The following is a 24,715-nucleotide window of genomic DNA, read 5'->3' on the forward strand; positions in this document are numbered from 1 at the left end:
GTTTTGTCATCTGTCATTTTGTCATAATTAATTGTATAAATAGGGCGGTTGCTTTAGGGAACCTTGGCCTTTATTCATCAGCTGGTTGTCAAGCATCTTCATCAAAGATATACAGATTCTTATTGTCATCCACAAGCAGCTACTCTGGTTGATCTTTGGTATCCTGCTCGTAAGATGAACGTAGGATCAGTAATGATAGACAGATGCAACTAAAGACTGAAGACGGAATGAGCGAATGTTGGGGCTGTTGCAGTATAATAATGGATATTACGAGACAATGGATGTCGATTGAAATCGATACATGTGCACATAAAAGACAAACTTTGTCTAAGAATAACAGAAGTTCTGTGTACTATGTACTAATAAGTGATTGTGACTCGTTATAAATTAAAGCTGAGAGAGAGCAACAAAAATGAATGGCAGTTGTGTTGTATTTGCCGAGCTTGCTTTTCAAATGTCATCGTACTTGCCTCGTGTTGACAGACTTGATTAAGACAAATCTATAGTTGATTTACTCTGGAAAAAGCAAAATAGCTCCAAAAATGAAGAAAGTATGACAAACTTATGGTTTTACACTTTTTTTATCCCTAATATAGTGATATCTTCTGCCTCGTGTGAATCATCATAGTATGAAACCATATACAGCTAATCTAAATACCATGCTTACCAGGCAGGATCGTCAGGGCCGGACAATAGGTGTACTTTGGCCATGGAAAACAATAAGTGATTTAATCCAATTTGACAACGTGAGCTACAACATGAGTCATCAATGCCATATCGGGGTATTTCTTACTACATGCTATCCACCACGCAAAAGCATCATGAAACAGTCATTAATACTCGGTGAGTCAACAAACCATTAAAGTCTACTATATGGAAATCCGAAGACCAAGTCATTACGCGGAAATTCCCAAAGTAAAATTTTGACATGATGACGTAATTCTCCGCAATTAGCACGTATTTAATAAATTAGGCACCGTGGGGCAGGGCTACGGTAACAGGCTCACTATCATAGGATGGCGAGCTCGAGACCCGGTACTAGAGTAACGGACTCACTGTCAAAGGATTATGAGTTCGAGATTCCATCACGGTGTTGTGTCCCTTAGCAAGGCACTTTACTCCTCATTGCTGCTTGGGGAAGTTGGGTGTTGGCACCTCATCCTCTAATTGGGTCCTCCTGTTGAATGAGAAAATAAATGGAAAATAAATAAAAATAGAAAAAGTAAATAATGGTGGTAATTTTAGAATTACGCGGGATTCTTGATGTATCCATTCAATCGGCATTAGTTTCCCTACTGCATTTTTCTTTTTCATTAAACCGCTCTCTTAGGGCCAGTTTGCAATCCATCTAGCATTCAAGCCGGAGTCTAAAAATAAAGTGTTTCATCTGCACTGAGATGAGAGAGCACTTACTATTTCAAAGACTACTATTCAGGATATTGCAATTTTAAAGAGGTCACGAAAATTCTTCTCCGATTTTTCCGTTCACATTTTTCGTCGGAGTTTATGATCATACTTCACATGGGCTGATCATTCGAAAGTTTCGATGGAATATCCTAATGTATGCCCTTTGATTAAAACTAATGACTCTTCATATAATTAAGTAATAAAGCACCCAGCGATAGCGAGTGCATATATGAAGTGAACTGGACAAAATCGAGTGGTATACCGTTGCTGGGTGTGATTTATTGCTATTATATCATAACAGTATATTGTAATTCAGACGTTGAACGTCATAAACGGATTATGCTCAAGCTGAGAGCTCGTGCGTATGCCAGCCGTATATCGTCAATATACCACGGTTCTTTTCGCGCGACGACCAATCAGATTGCTATATTTGCACCATCAATATACTGTATAATATGATAGTGGTTATCTTTACAGATTAATCGCAAATGCCAAAACATTGGTGTTTGCTAGTTGCCGGTAGAATCACACTTGGTCCAAGCCTGAGACTATAAAAAATACAGTCGTTTAAATCTTCTGTAAAATACACGTTTAAGCATTGGATAATTCATGTCTTATATTCTACAAGTGGTTTCATCCCTCCTAGTATACTCTTATCAGTTGGCTTGAATTACCAAATTTACCGCCACTGATTGTGGACCTGTTTACTTTGAATCGGGTTGACAATGTAAATTATCGCATATATCTTCTTTGGAGTAGTTTGGGTATGATAAATCCAATCCAGCGGTTACATGAACACAGAGTCTTATGAATGACTTAATATCGGACTCCGATCGAGTTTAGATATGTGTATCATTTTCTGTCCCTTGTATCTCTTAAATACGCGTGAATGTGCAAATTAATTATTTTATATTTAACTCCTTGTGCAGGGATTGTTTTATTATGGTGTAAACGATGCTAGTACTAGCTTATTGCTTGTCAGATTGATACCATGTTATACAATTATTTTAAATTTTACGGTTATTCTTCTGTAAATGAGAGGAGCAAGAGTGAGGATTGCCAGCATACACATTAGTACGTAAAATTTCAACAGCACAGAACAAAAACAAGCGGATGTGACATGACACACAAAAAGAATTCCCGTTTCCATTATTATAATATGCTTAGCTGGAACCTGCTATCGTATGTTATTTGGTTTATATTGTCAACAAGAAGACATTGCGTAACATTTGGAAGCTCGCGCATATTTCAAACCCCAGTTGGAGATCTTCATCGCGACATTATTTTGGACAGGTCTACGACTTAAGGTTGATTTTGATTGTTTAATTGTAGTAAGGTGCAGCTCGATGAACTCACAAATGAAACGTTTGTACAAGCAGCGACGGCGAGGAAACAAAAACATATTTTTTTTTCAAAATTTCTTTTGAACGTTTTCAAGTAAAATTTTTCAAGTTTGACATGTAATCGATGCCGTGCGTTACCATATTGCACAGAATCAACTGAGCACTTGTACGCGTTCTCAGTGCGTTCTTTTTAGAGTTTGTGTTGATGCTAGGCTGCTGAACCCTCGGTCCAAATTCGCGTCCCAAATAAAAACATTGTCCGCTTTTGTATTTAACCTTATCTTAACACGTAACAGGTTTGACCTGAGCGAGCGCAGCGTGTATTGACATTAAGGTTATTATTTCCATCATTTGACAAAGCATGCATGCCAATCACGATGTTCACTGCATATTTTTGCCAAAGTTCTGTACAAGGAACTCAGAGAATGACTGTCAAATATTTTAAAAAACAACAATACATTTCAGTGATTTATCTTGAATCGGCCCAGCAATCAAGTTTACCCAAGAATATCAATTTTAATGGCAAAATAACATAGTCAGATCAGGCTACAACAGTAACAAAGGCCCCGAAAAGACGAACACATAACAAGTATTGGAACCGTGGTGGCGCTCTGCATCTGATTTCGATTTCTTGCGTGAGTTAGAAGTTTGTATTCCATCAACCTATGTAACTCTCACAAGTGTTGGCTTGTTTGAAAATGGCGGCGCACAGTGATAATGAGCCCGACTCTTACAAATGGTCGAAATAATATTTTTTACAAAATTACCTATTGTTTTTGGAACAGAACACGATTGGAACTAATTTGGGATAATTGGATTTTCATATTTTGCAAATTTCTCAAAAGTGTTAGGTGCAATATAGCCAAATGATGCCATATCGCAAATTTTTCAAAAAACAAGTGTGTATAAAACAAAAAAAAAAAGAGCAGATGAGATAACGTTTGTAAATTGACATTACTTCACCATCGATAAAATAGTTCCAATCGTGTTACAGAGAGCCTCTCTTATCAGCAAAGTCCATTTTCAGCTTGGAAACTCTGGCAGTTGAGATCTTTTATATCTTGTAATCCGTGACAAAGTAATCACCACATATGAACTGAATATGCTCACGTGTTTTACAACAGGTTCATTATAGTAGTACGCTTCACATATCAATAAGATATCTGTTATATCACTATATGTAGCAGGTTTTATCAACTTCGCACAGTACTCTCAGAGTTTAATCACTAATTACAAAACTTTATTTAATATGGAAATGAGCTTTAATTAACTTGACACTGCTCAATGCTTCATGGGACAATTAGATATCAATCAGATCAACATTTGTAGCACGTTTCATTTAATTCAATGCCGTAATTTTACAGTAATGTCACTAATTAAAAGTTCATTTAATATGCAAAGGAGCCTACATTAACTTGACACTGTTCAATCTTTCATATCACAATGAAATATTTATCAAATCAATATCTGTAGCACGTTTCACCAAATTTGGTGCGGTAATTTCAGTGTTATATACCTAATTACAAAGTTTATTAAATATGCAAATGAACCCTTAATTAACTTCACACTACTAAATGCACAACACATTTAGATATCTGTCTGATCAGTATATGCAGCAGTTTTCATCACATTTGATGAAGTTATTTCGGAATAGATAAATTATAAAGAAGGCAGTTCAACCAGTACTCCTTGTCTTCTAATGATCTTTATTTAAAAATACCGACGTTTCGGCAACACACAGGTTGACTTCTTCAGGGCAAAATCTGACTAATAAAAATGAGCACAAACAGAAGTAAAAATCGGGCTGGTAAAAAGTAAACTGAGAGTAAAAACGAAATAAAATGAGAATTACAATACTTATGAAAACTGGAATTACAGTGAGTGAAAAAACCACAACTACAGCTGTAAGGAACGAAATTAAAAACCAGTAGTGATAAAAAACAGTGAAAAGCGCTATGACTAAAAATTAAAGATCAATAAGCCTTTTGAAACAAGAAGGGTGGTTGAAACAAAGGTACAATGGAATGAAACTGACCTGGGTGCGGAGAGTGGAACTGTACCAGCTGAAGTGGAGGGTCGGAATGAGCAAGTTCATGGTGAAGGGACTCCTAAGACGGAAAAAATAGTCTGAACTAAGGGGTCCCCTAAGTGGTTGGAAAAGGGGAAGAGTTGAAACGCGGGAAAGTAGCTTTATCCTTCTCTTTGGTTAATGCCCTTGGGTGTGAGTGTGTCAATTTCTACAATGTATTTTTGTTCACATAGTCTTCTTTTTCTGGTATTTGTGGTGTGTACTTTGTGTAAACCAGTAGCTTGGAAGTGTGATGGACTGTGGTCGAGTTGATTGAAATGTTCTGAGACTGGGGTGGGTTACGACTTCGGATCGTTTATATGTGTTCGTAAATTCGTCTTTTGAGTTCCCTTTTCGTCTCCCCGATGTATTGTTTTGAACATTTCTGGCAGGTGATAATGTAAATGAGGTTACGGGTGTTGCATGGGATTTTGCCGATTAGTTGTGGGTTTTACCTGTTGTGGAGCTGGTGATTGTGTTGGTTTCTGTAATGAATTGGCATTGATTGCAGTTGCCGCAGCGTTTAGTTTCATCTGTTGTGGGCTGATGAGGTAGTTTTTTGAGGTCTGCTCTTAGGGGAATTTTTCTAAGATTTGGAGGTTGTCTGAAGGCTGTGATAGGTACTTCCGGAATGGCTTTGTTTATTTCTTTGTCCTCGGAGATGATACCCCAGTGTCTGCGGATAATGTTGGAAATCTTAGGGGGAGTGGGGTTAAAGGTGGTGACAAAGGGGATTCTCTTGTATTGGGCTTATCAGTGGGTTTTGTGGTAAGTAAGTCGTTTCTTTCTATGTTACTGGCTTTTTCAATGTAAGCTTTGACTGTTGGGTTTGTAGCCTCGTTTTGCAAAATGATGTGTCACTTCTTTGCTTGCTTTGTCATAAGTTGAAGTGTCTGAACAGATACGTCGATAACGGAGAGTTTGGCTCCAAATGACTGATTGAACGTGTGATTAGGATGGCAGGATGTTGGCCAGAGATAGGGATGTTTATCTGTGGGTTTGCTGTAGATTGAAGTACGAATAGAGTTGTTTTGTATCGACATATCAGTACCTAGGAAAGCAATGTGTTTGAGCTATGTTCAATGGTAACTTTGATGGTTGGGTGTACTTCATTGCAGTGCTGGTGGAATTTCAGGAGGGTGGAGAGGCCATGGATCCAGATAAAGCGGACGTCGTCAATAAATCTACGCCATTGTGTGGGCTGAAGGGGTGTGTTATGAAGGATCGTATTTTCAATTTTGCCCATCGCGAGGTTAGCATATGACGGGGCTACTTTAGAACCCATAGCCGTTCCATGTTTTTGAAGGTAGAAATTGCATTGAAAAGTGAAGAAGTTGTGTTCAAGAATGAAATAGAAAGATTTCCAACATTATCCTTACAACTGTTTCACTCACTGTAATTCCAGTTTTCATAAGTATTGTAATTCTCATTTTATTTCGTTTTTACTCTCAGTTACTTTTTACCAGCCCGATTTTTACTTCTGTTTGTGCTCATTTTTATTTTCAGCTTTTGCCCTGAGGAAGGCAACTTGTGTGTTGCCGAAACGTAGGTATTTTTAAATAAAGATCATTAGAAGACAAGGAGTACAGGTTGAACTGCCTTCTTTATTTAATTTATCTATGCCATGATCCTGTTTGTTCCCGCACTCTACGTGTTGCTTCTATGGTGTAGTTGGACTGACTCTTTTTAGAACACTCTACTTATTTCGGAGTTATATGAGTAATTATACAACTTCATGAAATATGCAAATGAGCTAATTATAAACTTTACACTGCTCAATGTTTCCCAGTACAATTTGATATTTATCAGATCAATATCTGTAGCAATTTCATCAAATATAATGCTGTAATTTTGGAGTAATATCACTAATTACAAAGTTCATTAAATGTGCAAATGAGCCCTTAATTAACTCCACACAAATAAATGCTTTACACCACAATAGATATCTGTCGAATCAGTATCTGCAGCAGAATTCATCACATTTGGTGCAGTTATTTTGGAGTTATATGACTAATTACAAAACTTCATAATATATGCAAATGACCTATTTGTTAACTTGACACTGCCAAATGCTTCTCAGTATAAGCAGATATTTATCAGCACAATATCTGTACCAATATTCGTTGCAAGTGTCGTCAAGTTTGGTGCAGGAATTTCAAGTTATCTCACTAAAACAAAAGTTAATTAAATATGCAAATGAGAAGATAATTGACATGACACTCACAGTATCATGATAATGTTCTGAGATTGTCATCTGTGAAAAGTTTCATAAAATTCTGTGCAGCATTTCTTGATATATGTCTACACTGTCGTTACCGTCTCCATAGGGAAACCATTGTACGGAAGAAAAAAAAACGATATAGCATTACTTCATTAATATGCAAGCCACACTAACCATAATCTTATCAGTTCTTGCAAGTAGCATATGGTACGTGTCTACCAAATCTGACTTGAATCCGTTCAGACACGTTGCTAAAAATGGCCGCCTCCATGTAAAGACCGGAACTGCAGGCTTTTCAAAGTCGTAAAAAAAGTAGATTCGTTCCTTTCAAAATACATGTACACAAGTGTGGCCGCTTTCGCTTCACTCGCTATTATAATAAGGTTGTAAATAGTGCCCTTGAGTATTTGGTGCGGATATAAATCCTCTGAAGTGAAGTGAGGTGATTATTTCAAGCCAAAATATGCTAATGTTTAACCCAGAGGTCTTATAATATCCACAATCAAATACCCTCGCTTGCCATTTAAAACTTTCTAAGTCAAAACCGATGGACCCAGCTTATACGTTCTTTGGTACCGTACGACAACTAGTTCTTTTTTACACTACTGAACAGCACAAGGATGAGCTTAAAATAGGTTTGCAATTAGTGTACAATTCCACACAGGTAAGATATACTGATATAAATATCAAGATTTTTAGCGTCATCGAATTCACTTTGCGTACAATAAGACTCATAAAGAAGTTTATAACTTACCCAAGCAATTTTTAAATTCAACGATAAATATTTAGTGTCGATGCACATCCAAAATTGTACTGAGCAGAATAAAATCATAATCCGCACTAAAATAAACGGTTACTGGTCAACTGAATTCACTCCGAGAATAATATCGTATATGAATATGCACACACATGCATATGAAAGCATGTTACAAGCTTTGGGTTAAGCAAAACAAACAAATATGTAAGCAAACAAACTAAAAAACTGTCAGCCGTAACCTGAACTCTATAGCCGTGGATGTTTTATCGTCAGTCGAGAGCAAAAGAGTTTCCGTCAAGTGACAAAAATTAAGGTATCTACATGTGGGATATTCGAGTTTCTGTAACAATAAATGTCCATAAGACGTAAACATCAACGACAGGAATCGGGAGTGACGAGTTTACGCCAGCGGAGACCGGTGACGGCGGCGTTCTGTCCTCAAGCATGCAATGGGGTAATCTTGGCCGGATACTGTCCAGCGAACGGAAACCTTCGGATCCGCAAAGATCGCACGCTTATAATATTTTTGAAAAACCAAAACATCGCCTAGAATGTGCAGTGTCTAGGTCATATCGTTGTATTGACTTTATAAATATTGAAAATACTCCAGATAACTCTGCATATCGTTGCTGTCTGCCGCTAGCGCGGTGAAACTTTTGTCTGCCGATGGATGATTTGCTTTGGCGTCGGGACAACGCCAGACAATACCTGACACGGTCGCTTGACCGAATCTGTATGTCTGATTGGTTGAGATGAATTGCGGTGTATCAAAATTCCAACTTGATCGGATTTATGAATGAAAGTACCTGCAAATCATTTTCATATCTCCTAGGTGATGGGCCGTTTAACACAGCAAATTTAGAGTAACCCCACGAAATAAAAGACAGATTGCAAAGATACTTTTATAATTTGCGACCAAAATTTTTATCTATCCACATCGAAAGAAACATAAGAACACAAAAGATATAATAAATATATAATCCCATGGCATTTTTCTGTTTGCCTTCATCGCTCTCTCTCTCTCTCTCTCTCTCTCTCTCTCTCTCTCTCTCTCTCTCTCTCTCTCTCTCTCTCTCTAATATATTCGTCAGTTGGTGATAAAGGAGTGTAAATATGTTGTGGGCTTTATGAAAATTCAAACCTGTTTTAACCTGTTTTTTGTCTTAGATAAGTATCAATTAGTCAGAATCGTGGAATGATAATAAAAGTTATACGTTTACGCAGTGAGTTTCAGATACATGTGAGATTGTGGGCTTTTCCACTATTAAACGCACCAGCATAAGCAATTGCTGGACTAAAGTTGCTTCTTTCTAAAATGTAAAATAAAATGGCAAGATTATATCTTTCTTTACAAACGAAAGTTAGAAAACAGTCAAAGAACGAGCGAATGAAGAAAGAACGAACTGCAATTTCTGCCTGCAATCCTTTGCATCATATAAACCCCGAAAAGTAACAATATTCTTTGTAAGAGGTAACGATAGCGTAAAATGGTTGATTTCCATATGTTCGACAGGAAGTGCAGCCATGTTGTTCCCTATACGTTGTATCGCTATGATTATATATGTACAGTACATACCTAGCTTCTTTCGGTTTGCTTCAACTTTGTAAAATTTTCTTATTTTCCTCATTGTCATGTCTACTCCAGGGTCTTGAATTATGATAGCATGCAAATTGAAATAAGGATTGTTCGAGTTGATTACATGATTACAGTGTGGTTCATTCAACCTAGATTATATAATGTCCAGCATGCAGTTCATTGTTCCAACATTTGCTATCTAATGCAAACTACAGAAAGTCTAATAAACGAGAAACCATCTAAAGTAATTTCGACTACAGTGGCTACACTTGCGATAAGACTCGGACAATCAAATAAATGACCACCATTTATTGAGATGGCATCTCTGTTATGATTCTTTCGGCTGTTCTTGTGTCAGATTAAAACGTTGATGATTTCATGAATACAGTGTGTGCAGACGTTTATATCTGCTTCTTGTTGTTCTCATCAAGAACTATAGAATACGCGTCGAAACTAGTATCTACCCACGCATGGGTTACTTTTATTGATATAAGTATTTGATATACTGATACGAGTAGCCGAACAATGTCTCTTTACAGCCATAACGATACTATCGAAATTTGCCAGACGCTCAGCCGTACATTGGCATCGCTCCAGCTTTGAAGGTCTGTAGATTTAGTATTTGTGAAAGTAGACCCTAAATGAATTATAAAACTTCCTTACACAGTTTGAAATTGAATACTCAATATATATTTACGAGGAACACCAAACGCAATATACATTGTGCGAGGCATAATAAGAGCATTACGTGCATTGGTAAAGACAGACATTGAGTGGTCGACTGTAACAGCTGTTACAACAATACCATGTTAGTCGAGATCGCAGAGCTGAGATAAAAATAGGGCTTTTGCAACACCATATACCTTGCCCAATTCAAGGTATCCCATAAGCTACCGACAACGACATTAATTATGGAATTTTATTTTGTGTTGTGTGGTTTCAAATTTCGCAGTTTTTTTCCTGGTGGATTCGTACTAGCAAAACATGGTATCTAATCACCACTGGGCCAAATGCAAATCTCTAATGGAAATCTCTAAAAGGGTGGTTCTATAACCGAGTTAAATGGTCAAATGTGACCAACAGTCCCTCAACAAAGCTAGATAATTAATGAGCCGCAATCACAGACTAAATAGCACTAGAAAGTTTGAGGTTTAATAGCAAACAAATCGTATAGAGCGAAATATATATCACTGTTCGGGTGCCTGTTACAAGGTCAAGTCCTTACATGTGTGTATGAGACTCCTTATTTCGATAACTTCTATTGACAATTGAGCAGATTTGCCTGGTTAACTAGTCAACGTAAAGACTGCACATTCCATAAGTTTAGCGCCGCATATTATGGCATGTACATGGTGTCTTAATCCTTAAATATTGTTGAAGGTGTACTCTCTTCGTTTCAGGAGAAAACAATGAGAAATTATAAGTAGCAATATCTGTTGTCTGACTTCAATGTTTTGGCAAAATAACACTCCCTGTACCATTGAGTAAGATCTTTTATTTTACCGTTTCACATGGAAAACAGATAACATAAATCGCAAAGTCTCTCTTACAGTGGAGGTGGATGTTAACTATTATTGCGTAGCTCTTTAGTTCCTTGACGAGTAGAATATAAGAGATTAACGAAAACACAGACTTGTGGATGATTAACAAGAATCTTTATTTCTTCAACAATGCTCTACACAGAAGTGCCAGCTAATTGTGACAGGGCTGGTCTTTCAAGGTACGACTCTACTTTGTACCATACAACCTATTATAATTCGCCATTTTATGGCGTGTAAATTTTAATAAAGACACAATATTTACCGATCATCAAACAGCTGCACATTGCGTTAAAGATCCAAACAAACTCGTAAAAATAAAATCCATAATGTGACAGGTTTACATTAAGTTAGCGGTCGAACAAACGCATAAAACTTAATATTAATTTTATTACAGGCACAATTTTTAACAGATTAAAATATTTATGTCAGCGACCTCCAGGTGGGTGTATGCTCCTTTAGTCAAGACAATGATAACAAGAAGGACTAGAGTTAGCTCTGTACCAGAACATATATGACCAAAGTTTTATGAATGAGTGCTGAGATATATGATTTTTTTATTACAATCTATCACAATAGAACAATAGCAGAATGAAATTACAATTTCAGTTTATAAGCCCAAATAACCCTCTAGGTATCTAAGTTAAGATAGATCTCATTGCAATGTTAATATAATCAGGTAAATATTATTGGTAACTTTCCAGAACACCAGATTAAAAGTTGATATTTTAAGAAACGCTATGGAAAGGATACTTTAAAGCAGGGAACTTTGGTCTACTTGACCCCTTTTGTGAACATGCATAGTCTTGCATTATGCATATATACGCGCGAAATTTCAAATAGATGTATGACTGTTCCAAAAATATTCAACTTAATCGAAATTATTTATATCATCGTCAAATGCCTTTCTGATAAGGTTATTAGTGTCGCTTCACATTTTGAAGAATCGTCGAGAGTGTTAGCTAAGGTACTAGTATGATTGTTTAAGATGTGGTTGGGATACAAATGCAAATTTGAATGACTTTTTTCGTGAAGACTGCATCTAAAAAGGACAAACTAGAGAGAAGAAAGGCGTTTTACAACATTGCATTTTACACTCTTATTTTTGTTCGTAATCGATAAACATTTCATCAGAAATACCGAGATGTTCATCAGGACTACCAACTTCTCTTTCTTTAAGACCTCGAAATTAATCTCTGCTGCAGTCCTTTAGAGATAGGTATGAACCTCTAAATTTAACGTTTGTTTATATCTTTGCATTGTCTCAAAAACATCGAAACTAATTAAAATCGTTCTACCATCGTCTACATCAGTGCTGTTTGTGAGATCTTGTGTTTAATTGTGTGTATCACTTGATGCAAATCTGCTTAAACCATCGACAGTGCAAGTGAGTAGAGGCATTTGTCATTGTGGATTTAGAAGCAGATGAAAAGTCGAAAGACTCATTGTTGAAGAGTACGTCAGAAAATGTAACAATGCAATTTTGAGAGTAGAAAGGCAAACGACTAAAGCTAATCTTAAAAATAAATTGTTAAAAGACATCGGTTCAATCCGACATCACGTCAACACGTTCACCAGGTCTCCTATCTCTTCTTTTAGTAGGATCATTATTGTCACCGGCTTCACCATCTGAAAAGATAACAGGTATACCGTGACAGCTTTCAAAAATGTGTTGAACAATAGGGAAATGACAAAGATATCGTATAACTATATAATATGAAAAGTAGGAATGTTACAAAGTAGAATATCAATGTAGCTCAGAAAATGTCAGAAAAGTTATTGTTTCCTCGTTTTATAGGTATGTAAGTAAAGTAAGGGAAAATTATAAGAATGTATTATTCCAGCTTGGAGCAGATTACTGTTGGCTTACTGTCGTGTCAGTGTCTCATCTGTCTGCACTAAATAGTTGCATAATCTGGGTCCTGATGTATATTCCTGAGAGAGAGAGAGAGAGAGAGAGAGAGAGAGAGAGAGAGAGAGAGAGAGAGAGAGATATGAGGAAATATCCTGGACGTAGACCTCGTATACTGTAAATAGTAAATTCGATTAGTAAGGTCACAGTTAAACATACAAACAAGCAAACAACCAGATAAAATGAAAATCAAGACATTGATGCGGGGAAACCCTTACTAAAAATAAAGGGTTTTCGAGTTTGAGACTTTGCAAGTTACTGATATTTTATTTGCGACAATCTTCGATGTGCTCGTTGATGTAAACAAACAACAATGTCGAAGTATTGTTTTTGACGAGCAACGTTATTAACAACCCACAATAATCATTACAGCCTGATAAAATACATCAATTTCAAAGATTTGACTCCCTGTGTTTAAGTTTTGTCGCCAATATAGATGTTCGCATTCATACATCTAGACTCGACCGTCGCCTAAACTTTTGTTGCACAGAGAGTACCTTTATGCCGCAGCTGACCCTTTCAACGAAAATTTTCGTCAATTGCTGCGTCCAGGCCGCACGCTTCGCCTCCAAATATCGTATTGTCAAATCAATATTTTCGTAGATAACGACAATAATAAACATGAATACACAAGGGTTAATTCCAAATGAACTAGAGTCGGTGTAGCAGACTTGACCGATATTGCATGTGTCGTTGAGATTCAGTCATTTTTTCCTACAATCAGCAAAACCTTGTCTTGAGTTAATTTCATGGCCTATACTATCTTTGAAATAGTGTATATTTCGCTGTCTGACATTTACGCTGTGTAAAAAATGAGCGTCATTTCTTAGCTCAATCGTATTTCTTTCCTAAAACGAAGAAATGAATTTATGAATAATATCTAAATGAAGAAAGGTTTTAGTAGATGAGACATACCCTGTCACAAAAATTCAACTGCGTAGTTCAAGTGCAAATGCAGTTTTATAGAATAAAAAGGAGAATATTTGCTCTAACTCTTATGTATTATACTATCGCTAGAGACATTGTTAAGTTGGCTATATTAAAAGGATATTAGCAATCGATATTGGCCGATATCTTTTACCGACACTATCAAAGATCATCAAAACGACAGAAAAATTATGAGTGCCCTTTTTAAAATATGCCGATGTACCCACCTTGATTTCAGTTTTTTGGTTCGATATCCTACGTATATCCATGTAGCCAGAATAACAGCAAATAATATGAAAACACATATCAACAGCAGAGCTATCGGAAGCATGTGTTTGCCTGTTAAAAGTATTGATACGGATATTTTTTTTCATATGAAACAGTTATACAGTGAAACACTGCAGTGGCAGTTCCTCCATTGACTTTTTAAAACACTTTATAGATACGTTCATAAGGAAGTGCTCGAGCAAGAGAACATTCATAATGTATTGGTATGTTCTCACCTCTAATCACCTTAAAAGCAAACTTGCAAATCTAACAATTCTTCTTGGCCGGTCTACAGCTTACGCTGATGTATGTTGGTACATATAGAGTAACATAAGTTTGTATCATCTTGTATCTTCTTGTTTTTTAATTATGGAGATCGAAAGTATTTTACCCCATAGTCACAGCACATACAACGAACACATTTTATAATTCATGTCGGTTAATTTTGAAAATCTTCTTTTATCAAAACTGATGGTTCATTTTGTTCTGTATGAGGAATAGAATGTTTTACAAGCATGATCAAATTACGAAGAAACGTTCCAAACATTCATGTTTGTGGTCCTTTTGCCTGAATTCTAAATGAGCCTTGGATCCTGATTAACATTTTATGTGACAATACGTTGCTGTCTTGTTTAATTTTTGAAAGTTGTGGACTGAATGAAGCTTTCAGATTCTTGTTTTGTTTTACTGTTCTCAAGAGATTAGTAAAGTAGTCTTCTTTACATTCAAATATACATACGGTTTAGGAAATTTGTTCAAAAACTCCAAATTATGCGAAGTGAATTTAATTTCTTAATTATGAAAGACTTTGGTTCAAAGTTACCTTAGGAAGTTCAACGTTTGCTGAAAATTTACAATATGCTTTATACAATAGCGTATAATCTCAATGCTGTCTATTGCTTCGCTGGTTTTCTTTGAAAATTATAAAAGATAGCACTTTATAATACTTACGAAAAACGGCCAAACTAACTACCTTACCATACCTATAGTATATCCTTTGTACGGATCACAGGATCCATCAATGCAGTTTTCCCGACAACTGTGAATATACAGAAGTCTGATTAAGGTCTGATGTCATGTACTACATTGACAGTATATACAATTTTTCGTGTCAAGCAACTTAATTGCTTACAATGAGCATATGCTCCCATCGGATAATGTTTCACCCCTGTCTGTCTGTCTGTCTGTCTGTCTGTCTGTCTGTCTGTCTGTCTGTCTGTCTGTATGCCTGTTTTTGTGTCTGGCTGTATCTTTTTTTCTTTCTGTTCCCTGTCTCCCTGTCTGTATCTCTGTCTGTGTCCCTCTGTCTGTCTCTCTCCGTCTCTCTCACATTTATATAAACCCGTAGGTCCTTCAGAGTACCGTGTACCCTTAGTGTTTATCTCACTTTTATCTCAGTCGGATGGCGAGTTTTACAAAGAATAACTATTCTGTACATAAGCGATTTAATATCCTTAAAATCATGTTATCATTTGGTCTATTTGTGATGCATTAATCCCATCAAGGCCAATTGTGTGTATTTAACGAATAATTATTTTACAATGGTACACGTCGTTCTTGAGTAAACGCCATTTTAACAAAGGAGACCAACAGGCAAAACATATATATATTCAATACTTGGCTTCTTCGTTCTGGGTTATTTTACTTTAATGTTCTTGGCAAATTTGGACATTATTACAACTAACATTTTTGCTGTAATTTTCAAGAACAATCTATGGACGCCCTAGATGAGAGAAAACTATGCCTATATCATATTTTCAGGATCTTATTTCATGTTATTCTATTTTAGAAATAGAACGCTTCGAAGAACACTATAAATGTGAAATCAATACTGTTAATTAACGCCATAGTCGACCACAACGTAACAACTCCTAACCTTGATAAATGACGTCAGAACTTTCAAACTGTTTTCATGCATGTGCATGTGTGGGGTGTGAACCAATCTTGATGCTAACTGATTTGTACTGGCTTACCTTTCTGTACAGATGCACTTTCCATTAGCATCAGTGCAATTTATTTCGTTACCATTTTCGGGCAGATGCAGCTCACAATTCACCCCTGTCCACCCCGTGACACACGACATACAGTAATCAGTGTCTCTGTCACATGCCAAACAGTTCGTGGGACATGCTTTGTTACAGAGTGGGCCATAGTAACCTGGACGACATGAACAGTATCCTGTCACATGATTACAAAGTTCAAAACTCTTGCAAGGACATTTCCCAGAGCAGTTGTATCCATAGTAACCAGTCTCACACTGCTGATCACATCGATCACCATGCCAACCGGGTGTACAGTTGCATGTTTTGTCCTCAGGCGTACAGTCATTTCCATTGTAACAGTGTAGGCATTTATCGGCACATAAATCATGTTTCTCGCCATCAGATTCATAATTGTTACAATTTGTACAGTCTGGTCCTCGCCAGGTGGACAGACATTTACACACATTCGGATCTACATTATCGCATTCTCCTCCATTGAAACAATTACACTGACGTTGGCATCCGTCCCCATACAAACCGGGCTGACATTTACATGAGCCGTCAGCAACGTCACAGACCCTATTAGCTTGGCAATTACAAACTCCTACGCAGTTCACACCCCATGTTCCATTTTCGCATAGGCAGCCTGAGACAGGATCACAAAAAGTGCCGTTGGGACACGAACACTTGTTTTCACATATGTAACCATAGTAGCCCTCTTTGCACGTACAAGACTGGAAAATACCTTCTTTGTCGTTACATGTACCGTTATTTTTACATGGACAGGGAAATGCGCAGACTGCACCATAGTGTGAATAAGGGCATTGACACGACCCATCTGTTGCATTACAAACTCCTCCATTTTGACATAAACAGGAATACGAACAGTCTCTGCCATAACGACCATCGTGGCACTCTGAAAAATATTGTTAAAATTAACGGTAAAGAAATACGTACATCGATAAAGAAACATGAATGGCAAAAGCAATCGATATTTTCTAGTCGATAGAGAAAACATTGTTACGATTAATTTAAATGTGAAAGAAGGGAACGGACAAAAGGTAAAAACGTATGCACCATATCTAAAACAGAAATTTCAGAAAATATATTTATGTCTATTTATTTATCACTAAACATCGCGACAATATGTGAAAGTAGGAATTCCGACCCTTATTACAAAGTTTCTTAGCAGAATTGCTCCCTGATCGTAGCTCTGCGTAGTAGGGTAGAGTTTAGCTTGATTGCTGAGGGCGAACAACTAAGGTTTGATAGTGATGTAGTAGCCTGGTTAAAAACATCATAAAAACAACCAAACAAACGGATAAATAATGAATAAACAATCAAACAACAAACAAAATATAAATAAATACATACATACATACATACATACACATACATACATACATACATACATAAATACATAAATACATAAATAAATATATATATATATAAATAAATAAATAAATAAATAAATAAATAATTAAATAAATAAATAAATAAATGAGTAATATTGATAATAACATTGCTTTTGAGTCACCGAAACTATTACGGTCACGAGCACCATCACTTGGCAAGATAACAAGTAGTGATCTTGCCATTAAAGCTTGCTAATATCGTGTTATAATTTATTTGATATCATTCCATTATATTGATTGCTCAAATACAGCGATTTGATTGGTCTTAACTAGAGACAAAGTCTCGCTATCGCTCGTTCATTTTTGTCAAGTAATGTTCAAAGTCTCATTGTACGCCACCTGTCGCTTGGTATGGTTTAGTGCTTAAATCTATTTCATGATAATATCAAGTTTTGATTACTTACCGATACAAGCGGAGTCATTGAGATAGTAACCGTCACAGCATCTGTATACTCTATGAAGAAGTGACAACAAACATGTGATTAAACACTGTTAACTAAATGCATTCAGGCTTATAATAAACAATGTAATAATATGAGGTTATTACGAAAATACCGCAGAGGATGCACGAGGACATTAGCGCAGCGTATCGCCCAACGCGAAGCGGAGGGCGTTGCGCGGCTCCAATGTCCGAGTGCATCCTTTGCGGTATTTTCGTAATAACATTATTATTATTATACATGTTACATTCCTGAATAGGCATCAAATTGTCAGAGTAGTGAACCTTACCGTGCAATGTCAACAATTTTTCTTCCGATTTTATCGCGCCAGTGTGAAAAACTATCTCGGACTCGCTTCTGCAAGTTTTGTAGTGTGTGCACTACACACGTACGTACAGAGAGCGCGCGAGACATATTCTGGCACAAGTCCAATGAGTCCCTTGTGTTCAACAGTGAACGCGCAGATACAGCCGCAGGGGATGGGGCGCTTGGAAACCGTTCGTGTTACGGAACGGGCGTTCCATACTGCGCACGCAAAATTTTATTGTTCTCGATTGTAGATGTATAATAATATACAGTTATTTAGAAAATACTGTAGTTTCTGTTTGAATACATCGTACTGTGAGAAGGCTTGAGCAGTTGTGAGGTCAATACCGAAGCTTAAGCATGGGTGTGTGGGATTGTTTACGGAGCAGGATCTTTGAGTTCAAGTGATAGAGACAGAGGCGTCGACTGTATTTCTTCAAACTTTATTACTACAGCTACGATGAACTACTGCTACAATAACATAATGTATCAGTGGGTGGATAAGTGACGACCGATCCAGTAGTGAGCGATGCGCTCTGAGTGTACGCATACACATACACTATACTGTGCATAAACATTTACTAAAGTAAAGTGGCTAATTCAGGCTGTGATATAGCCGATTTTGGCGGGGGAAAGTAAGAAGCGTCTTTGACTTTGATTGGTTAGAGATGAGTCACACGTCAGAAAGAATTAAAACTATGTGTAAACACAGGATATTGGAAGGAACTGAAAGAGTTGCAATCTGTCTTCATTGTCAAGGAATTAAGAAGTAGCTATCTTTGTATACGTTTCTCGACAATGGGATGCACTAGTTCATACTGCACATACACATATTGTTATACACAATCAGTGAAGAATCGTATCGTTTAGCACACTAATAAAATATTCAGATCTGGTCTTCTTACAATGTACGAAATAAATGTTGGTAAGGTATACATTTTAGGAATTCCACTCTTTCAAATTTTGTTGAAAACAAGCTTTTTAGTTAAAAGTCAAAGAGCGTCCAAGAACACCTAAAGCTCTTTGACCACGCGTCATTGTTATTGTACTCCGTATCTAGGGATAAGGAGAGTTACTGTATGGTAGAAATCAATGCGTAACAGAAGAGTATGCATCACAATTTTTATTTTATGTAGGTCTGTGCTCGTTGCTTGTCAAATTAACACTATGCTTAGGAGTGTCTGAAATACTTACGGTCCAGCTAGGCCTTCATGTGCGAAGCAAGCATGAGGATCACCAGGATTCACATTGGCTTGTTTAGAATTAGAATTAGAATATCCAAAGTACAGGACAAAAACAAGTAGATGTGGAAAAGATACACGGAGGGCGTTTCTTGATTTCATAGCCGGAGTACTGAATTTTTCAGCAGAGGTACCAGTGACTTTAGGCTACGTGTGACTTGTGTCAAGACGTGTCAAGTCAAACACCTGTAACAATCCTGAGTATGAGAGGAGATCTCAAACTGTACGTCTACCAAAGGATATTCACCCCGACCTTGATAACTTTCATTCGTCCGGGATTACAGTTGTCGTCAGTTTTCGTGATCACTTTTGGTTTCGAATGGTCAAAGTTCAAAGAGGAAATAAAGAACGAACGGTAGAACAATCCTACGCACAAGAGTAGAGATCGTAATGGTGTTCCCCTGCAATACAAGTCAAGTGATCCAACTTACACAGTTTCAAAAGTCTAGGTACACAACTAAATGAATACGAGCTGACAGTGAGGTTGGCCTAACTCGTGTGACCTAACAATGGCGAGGAACACGCACTTTTTGTTGTTTGGCTGGTTGTACCAGGTACCCCTAGCCTTTTCTATAAACTATTGTGTACTTGCGCATTGATTTATTGGCGGACTACTTTTGATCCTGTGTTTGCGCACTATATCAAAGTTTAACTAATATTAACGAAACAATAAGCTTGCGTAAGCATTTTTGAGAAATTTTGCGATGGAAATTTAAATACCTGTTAATAGCAATTCTAGTAAAAGGTGATGATGAATACAACCTATATAGGCTACAGAAATGTATTAAGATAAACTGTAAGCCAAAAGTATGTTTCGATTATGGTAAGCCGATAATATGTTTTTCGTTCAGCGAAAATACGAGTGACAAAATATTCATGGCACCAGAGGTCGAGAACAAATGTTGACAAGGTAATGACGTCATTACCATTTACGAGCTGAACGAAAGGCTTGTAGGCATGCGTTATTTTTTGCAAAATAAATCGAGTTTCTTTCAGCGATTCCGCTTTGAAACTCTGACCGACTTCTGCAATCATATGAATATCAAGTTACCAATCACTTTGAGGTTTCAGTTGCACGCGACGAACATCGCCCGCTGGGCAAATTGAAGGCAATCGCTCACTTTTACGTACCTCCTGCGGAGTTACACTATTACACTATTTCTAAGATAGCATAGGCCCAGAAATTTATCACTGACAAAGTTATGCTATTTATTCGATTTACGAATCATAAGAATCTCAATGTCGTTCCAGCTAGCTTTGGCAGACATGCGATAATAGAAGGCAAGTAGGAACGCTTGAGGCACTCAAGTAGAAATACACATAGATCAACGTGAGTAGGTGGTGTATTTTGAAAATTATTTATGTATCTCTTTTGAAATATACAGATGTTATTGTCTATATTTTTCTTGTCATTATTTATTTTAATCAAGAAACACATTCTGACGCTAAACGTGCTGGAACGCTCTACCTCATTGACGTAGTGGCATGCCATTAGACGTTTATTGCACGCGCAGAGCTGTTTTATAAATACATGTTACCAACATTGAGCTTTTCGCCTTTGAAATCTTTACTGTTATCATGTAACAAGACGCGCTCGGCTTTGTTCAGTAAGGCATGTATTTCAGATTATTTTGTAAATTTTCGTTATGTCAGTTTTTTGAAAATCATGTTTAGAAAATAGTTTTACACCCTCCTTTCCTGTCGGACCAGTGTTTAATACAATATGTATCAGAGCTTGATAATTCAACTACTAAATGCCTGTGAAGCTGATGACAAAGATTATCCAAAGGAGATAAACTAAGTTAATAGTTATCTTTAGAGACTTTTATTGTACACATCCTTGAGTTTTCCAGAAGTTGAACTTTCTTTACGCTCACATATTTCAAATCTTGTCCAAAAATGTTTTGAAACACTCTGGGCCTAATTGTTGAGTGTATAGTATAAAAAAATCAAGAAAGCATGAAAGACCTGTTGGTGCGATTTTGCACACATGTTGTTAATATTCCAGGATTTGGAGAAAATATCAAATGCTTATATGCAGTATGTATATAACACAACATTATGGTTTTAACAATGTTATTTCTGAAGGTGTTTCACCTTATGCAAATTATACGGCGTAAAAATCACAATATACTAAACGCATAACCTGTCTTAAGAATGTGTCACAAAGTCACATTTTTAGCCGAAGGGTCATTCAAAAGTATTGTAAGTTTAAATTAATTGTATCGAAAGGTGAAAATTAGAATTCTATAGTATATAGATTTTCAAACACGGTTCGAAGGCATCATTAGGAGGAATGTCATTATTATATAGTCACTTATTCAGAATATAAACTTTTAATCTCAACAGTTGCACACTTCTTTCTTTTAAAACAGAATCGACAATTATGAGAGCCACCTATTTTTAAATACTGTAAGTCGATACAGTTTTGGTGAGTTTTTCAGTAGTAACCATACAGAAGTCACATATATTATTTTGGTTATCTATTGATCAAATGATTCATACTAATGGGTTGTTAGTTCGACGTCACGTTGCTTTTATATACGGTGCACATAGATTGTGCAGATAAGACACACAAGTTTCAATAAGATATGCTGTTTATGGTATTTGACCGGATAAAAATAACGACACTGATATACATTTAATTAAAGTTTTTGTAAAGACGTTACTAAGAAAGAAATTCACTGAAATAATCTTCAAAGTAAAGGCCATATTATCATCTTAACAGCATACAGATGTACAGTAATAATGAAAATACACCATACATACATTAAGTATACTACATAAAAAGATCTTCAGGGAGTTCTGAAAATGAAAGAAAAGCGATAAGGTATTAATTGTTTTAATCGCAAGATTTGAAAATGTCTAGTTAGTCTTGTCACTAGTGCTAAAAATAAAAGAGGAAACATATGGAAAAGAAAAATAATATTTAAAATGTAAGGTTTGAAAGAAATGAAGCACCATCTTTGAACGAAAAGACGTCACTTCAAAGTGAGGAGACAAGGAGCAAAGTGTATTCGTATATCAGAATTTTAACTACTTGTGATACATGGGTACTCTACCAGGAGACGCTGCTACAGCTCGGACTCTCCTTTTATTCAACTGCTGAATACGTATGTCCAGTATGAAAGTAATGTAAAGAAGATTGACCCTACCCTCAATGCCGGCTGATTAGAGGCAAACGTAGAATTTAGACATCAACATTATTTTATGTACCATAGGAAATGTAAATCTGGATCTGTGATCATTTGCACCATAATTGCCGCCTCAAGGAAAATATTCCATGTAAGAAGTAACGATGTCGTAAAAGAGGGTGACCGTATTTCTAGCAAGAAGGGAAGTCAGGCATACCATTACACATACGTTGATGTCGCACTGATGTAATACGTACATTGAATTGTTCGCGTTTCTGTCGTTTTGATTAAAATGTGTAAAGTTACCAGTTTTTTAATCGCCAACGTCTATTTTTGGCTCTTAAATGGGACAAAAGGTAGGTCTAAATAATGATTACTCGACTTATCGACACGACAACAGCAGAGTTCAATCAGCTTAGCCTTATGGTCTCTAGTTAAAAGTTTACGAATCCGACATGAGTAATCTAATACAAACAGCAGAAAGTCTCGTAAAAGGCAATTTTACTAGCTTCATTTATTACGCCTACAGCAGCTACGTGAGATAAGACTGGATTCTCCTGTCATGAGTGAATAAAGTTTTAAATCAATGACCACCGGACTTAGATTTATTTTGATGTGTTGAGATAAAATCACTTTTATGAGACTTTGTTCTTTGTGACTGTTCGATAATCATATTTAGGCTTTCCTGCATACAATATGTACCGACATTTCCTCATCAACAGTTGAAACTAGGATAAGCATCGAAATAAGCATCTACCTACGCGGAGGTTACACTATAACTCATATGAGTACCCGAACAATGCCTTGTTGCAGTCATAACAATCATATCATAACTTGCCAGATTGTTAGCCAAATAAAGGCACCGTTTCCGTCGGGAAGACGTCATCAGATTCTGTATTCGCACAATTAGACTTCAAAGGAATTATAAAACCTCACTATAAAGTTTGAAATTTGATAAATAAATATATAATAACGAGGCGCAGCCAAAGCATTGTACTTTGTGCAAGGCTTAAAAAAGCAACGTTTTTAACTGCAATCTACATTGGTAACCAACATTGAGTGGTGAACTGAAACAACTGTTACAACAATACGGTGTTAGTCGAGAATGCAGAAGTGTAATAAAATTAGGGCTTTTGCAACAAAATCAAACATGCCTCGACGATTTCTGACAATTGAATAGCTTTCGCCGACCGCATCGGTTAAATCATGGCATTTACGAAGCCATCGACAATTGCTATAATTATTAATTGTTTTTTTACAGGTTTCCCACTATGTAGGATATTTTTCTTTGGTATGTGAACACGTTACCTTCGGTACATACTCACCTGGGAAAGAATTCAAAGATCGAAACCAAGTGGTTATATGCAAACCTCTAAAAAGGTGACTTCAAAGGAATTATAATACTTCACTATAAAGTTAATAATACTATAAAATTAATAGCCCACACCCACACCGCATGGGTCACTTTTCATTCATTCACTACAAAATAAATAAAATTCGTATAGTGGGGTGAGTCACAACTTCATACCCAGAAAATTACATTTCTCTGGCTTTGCATCATTCGTATGACTGATCCTCATAACCAAAAAAATCAATTCTTAAGTTGGTTACTTCTGTGCGAGTCCCTGTTGAATTCATAGGATCCTTAGGCAGAAATATTACGTAATGAGTTTAGCCAAAACTCACTATAAACGCACATGAAATGAAGAGCCCACAGGACTGACCACAATGATTCCGACTGATCCATTAACTCACTTGGGAGAGCATCCGAAATGTATTCGGGGGATGTGGGTTCGTGTCTCGCATGGGTCACTTTTCATTTCATATACTACAAAATTAATTACCTAGTTAAATTGTCATTTGTAACCAAGAGCCCCATCACAATAATCGAGAATTAATAAGACACGCACACTCTTAAGTAATGCACACCATTGAGGTAAAGTTAAATGAAACACAATCACGCTAGCAAAGAAACTCAATAAAGCGATTAATACATCACTATTTTGGGTCAATGTCACGAGGTTAGGCCCTCAAATCATGTATACAGGACAACTTTGTAAGGATACTTCTACCGACCATAGAACAGACAAACATAAAACTAGTCCTGTGATAGACTGCATATTCTGTAGGATTAGTACCATTCAGACTGGCATACGTAATTCCATTAATTCATGGTGACCT

General features: G+C 36.6%; 1 protein-coding gene across 2 annotated transcripts; it reads right to left on the reverse strand.

Moving 5' to 3' along the window:
- Positions 1–11,001: 11,001 nt before the first annotated feature.
- Positions 11,002–19,975, reverse strand: LOC139124548 (multiple epidermal growth factor-like domains protein 10). Of its 2 annotated transcripts, XM_070690684.1 has the most exons (7): positions 19,354–19,975; positions 17,818–17,867; positions 15,990–16,914; positions 15,000–15,055; positions 13,977–14,088; positions 12,781–12,845; positions 11,009–12,539 (listed from the first exon to the last, which is right to left on the reverse strand). In XM_070690684.1, the coding sequence occupies exons 1-6, from the start codon at positions 19,500–19,502 to the stop codon at positions 12,809–12,811; spliced, it is 1,329 nt and encodes a 442-aa protein (XP_070546785.1). In that variant the 5' UTR covers positions 19,503–19,975; the 3' UTR covers positions 11,009–12,539; positions 12,781–12,808. The 2 variants fall into 2 exon arrangements, with proteins under 2 accessions (XP_070546786.1, XP_070546785.1); XM_070690685.1 differs by lacking the exon at positions 13,977–14,088 and having other exon boundaries at positions 11,002–12,539.
- Between the last annotated feature and the right edge of the window lie 4,740 nt (positions 19,976–24,715).

This window comes from Ptychodera flava, assembly GCF_041260155.1.
Source record: "Ptychodera flava strain L36383 chromosome 23 unlocalized genomic scaffold, AS_Pfla_20210202 Scaffold_24__1_contigs__length_23054250_pilon, whole genome shotgun sequence".
NCBI classification, from domain to species: Eukaryota; Metazoa; Hemichordata; class Enteropneusta; family Ptychoderidae; genus Ptychodera; species Ptychodera flava.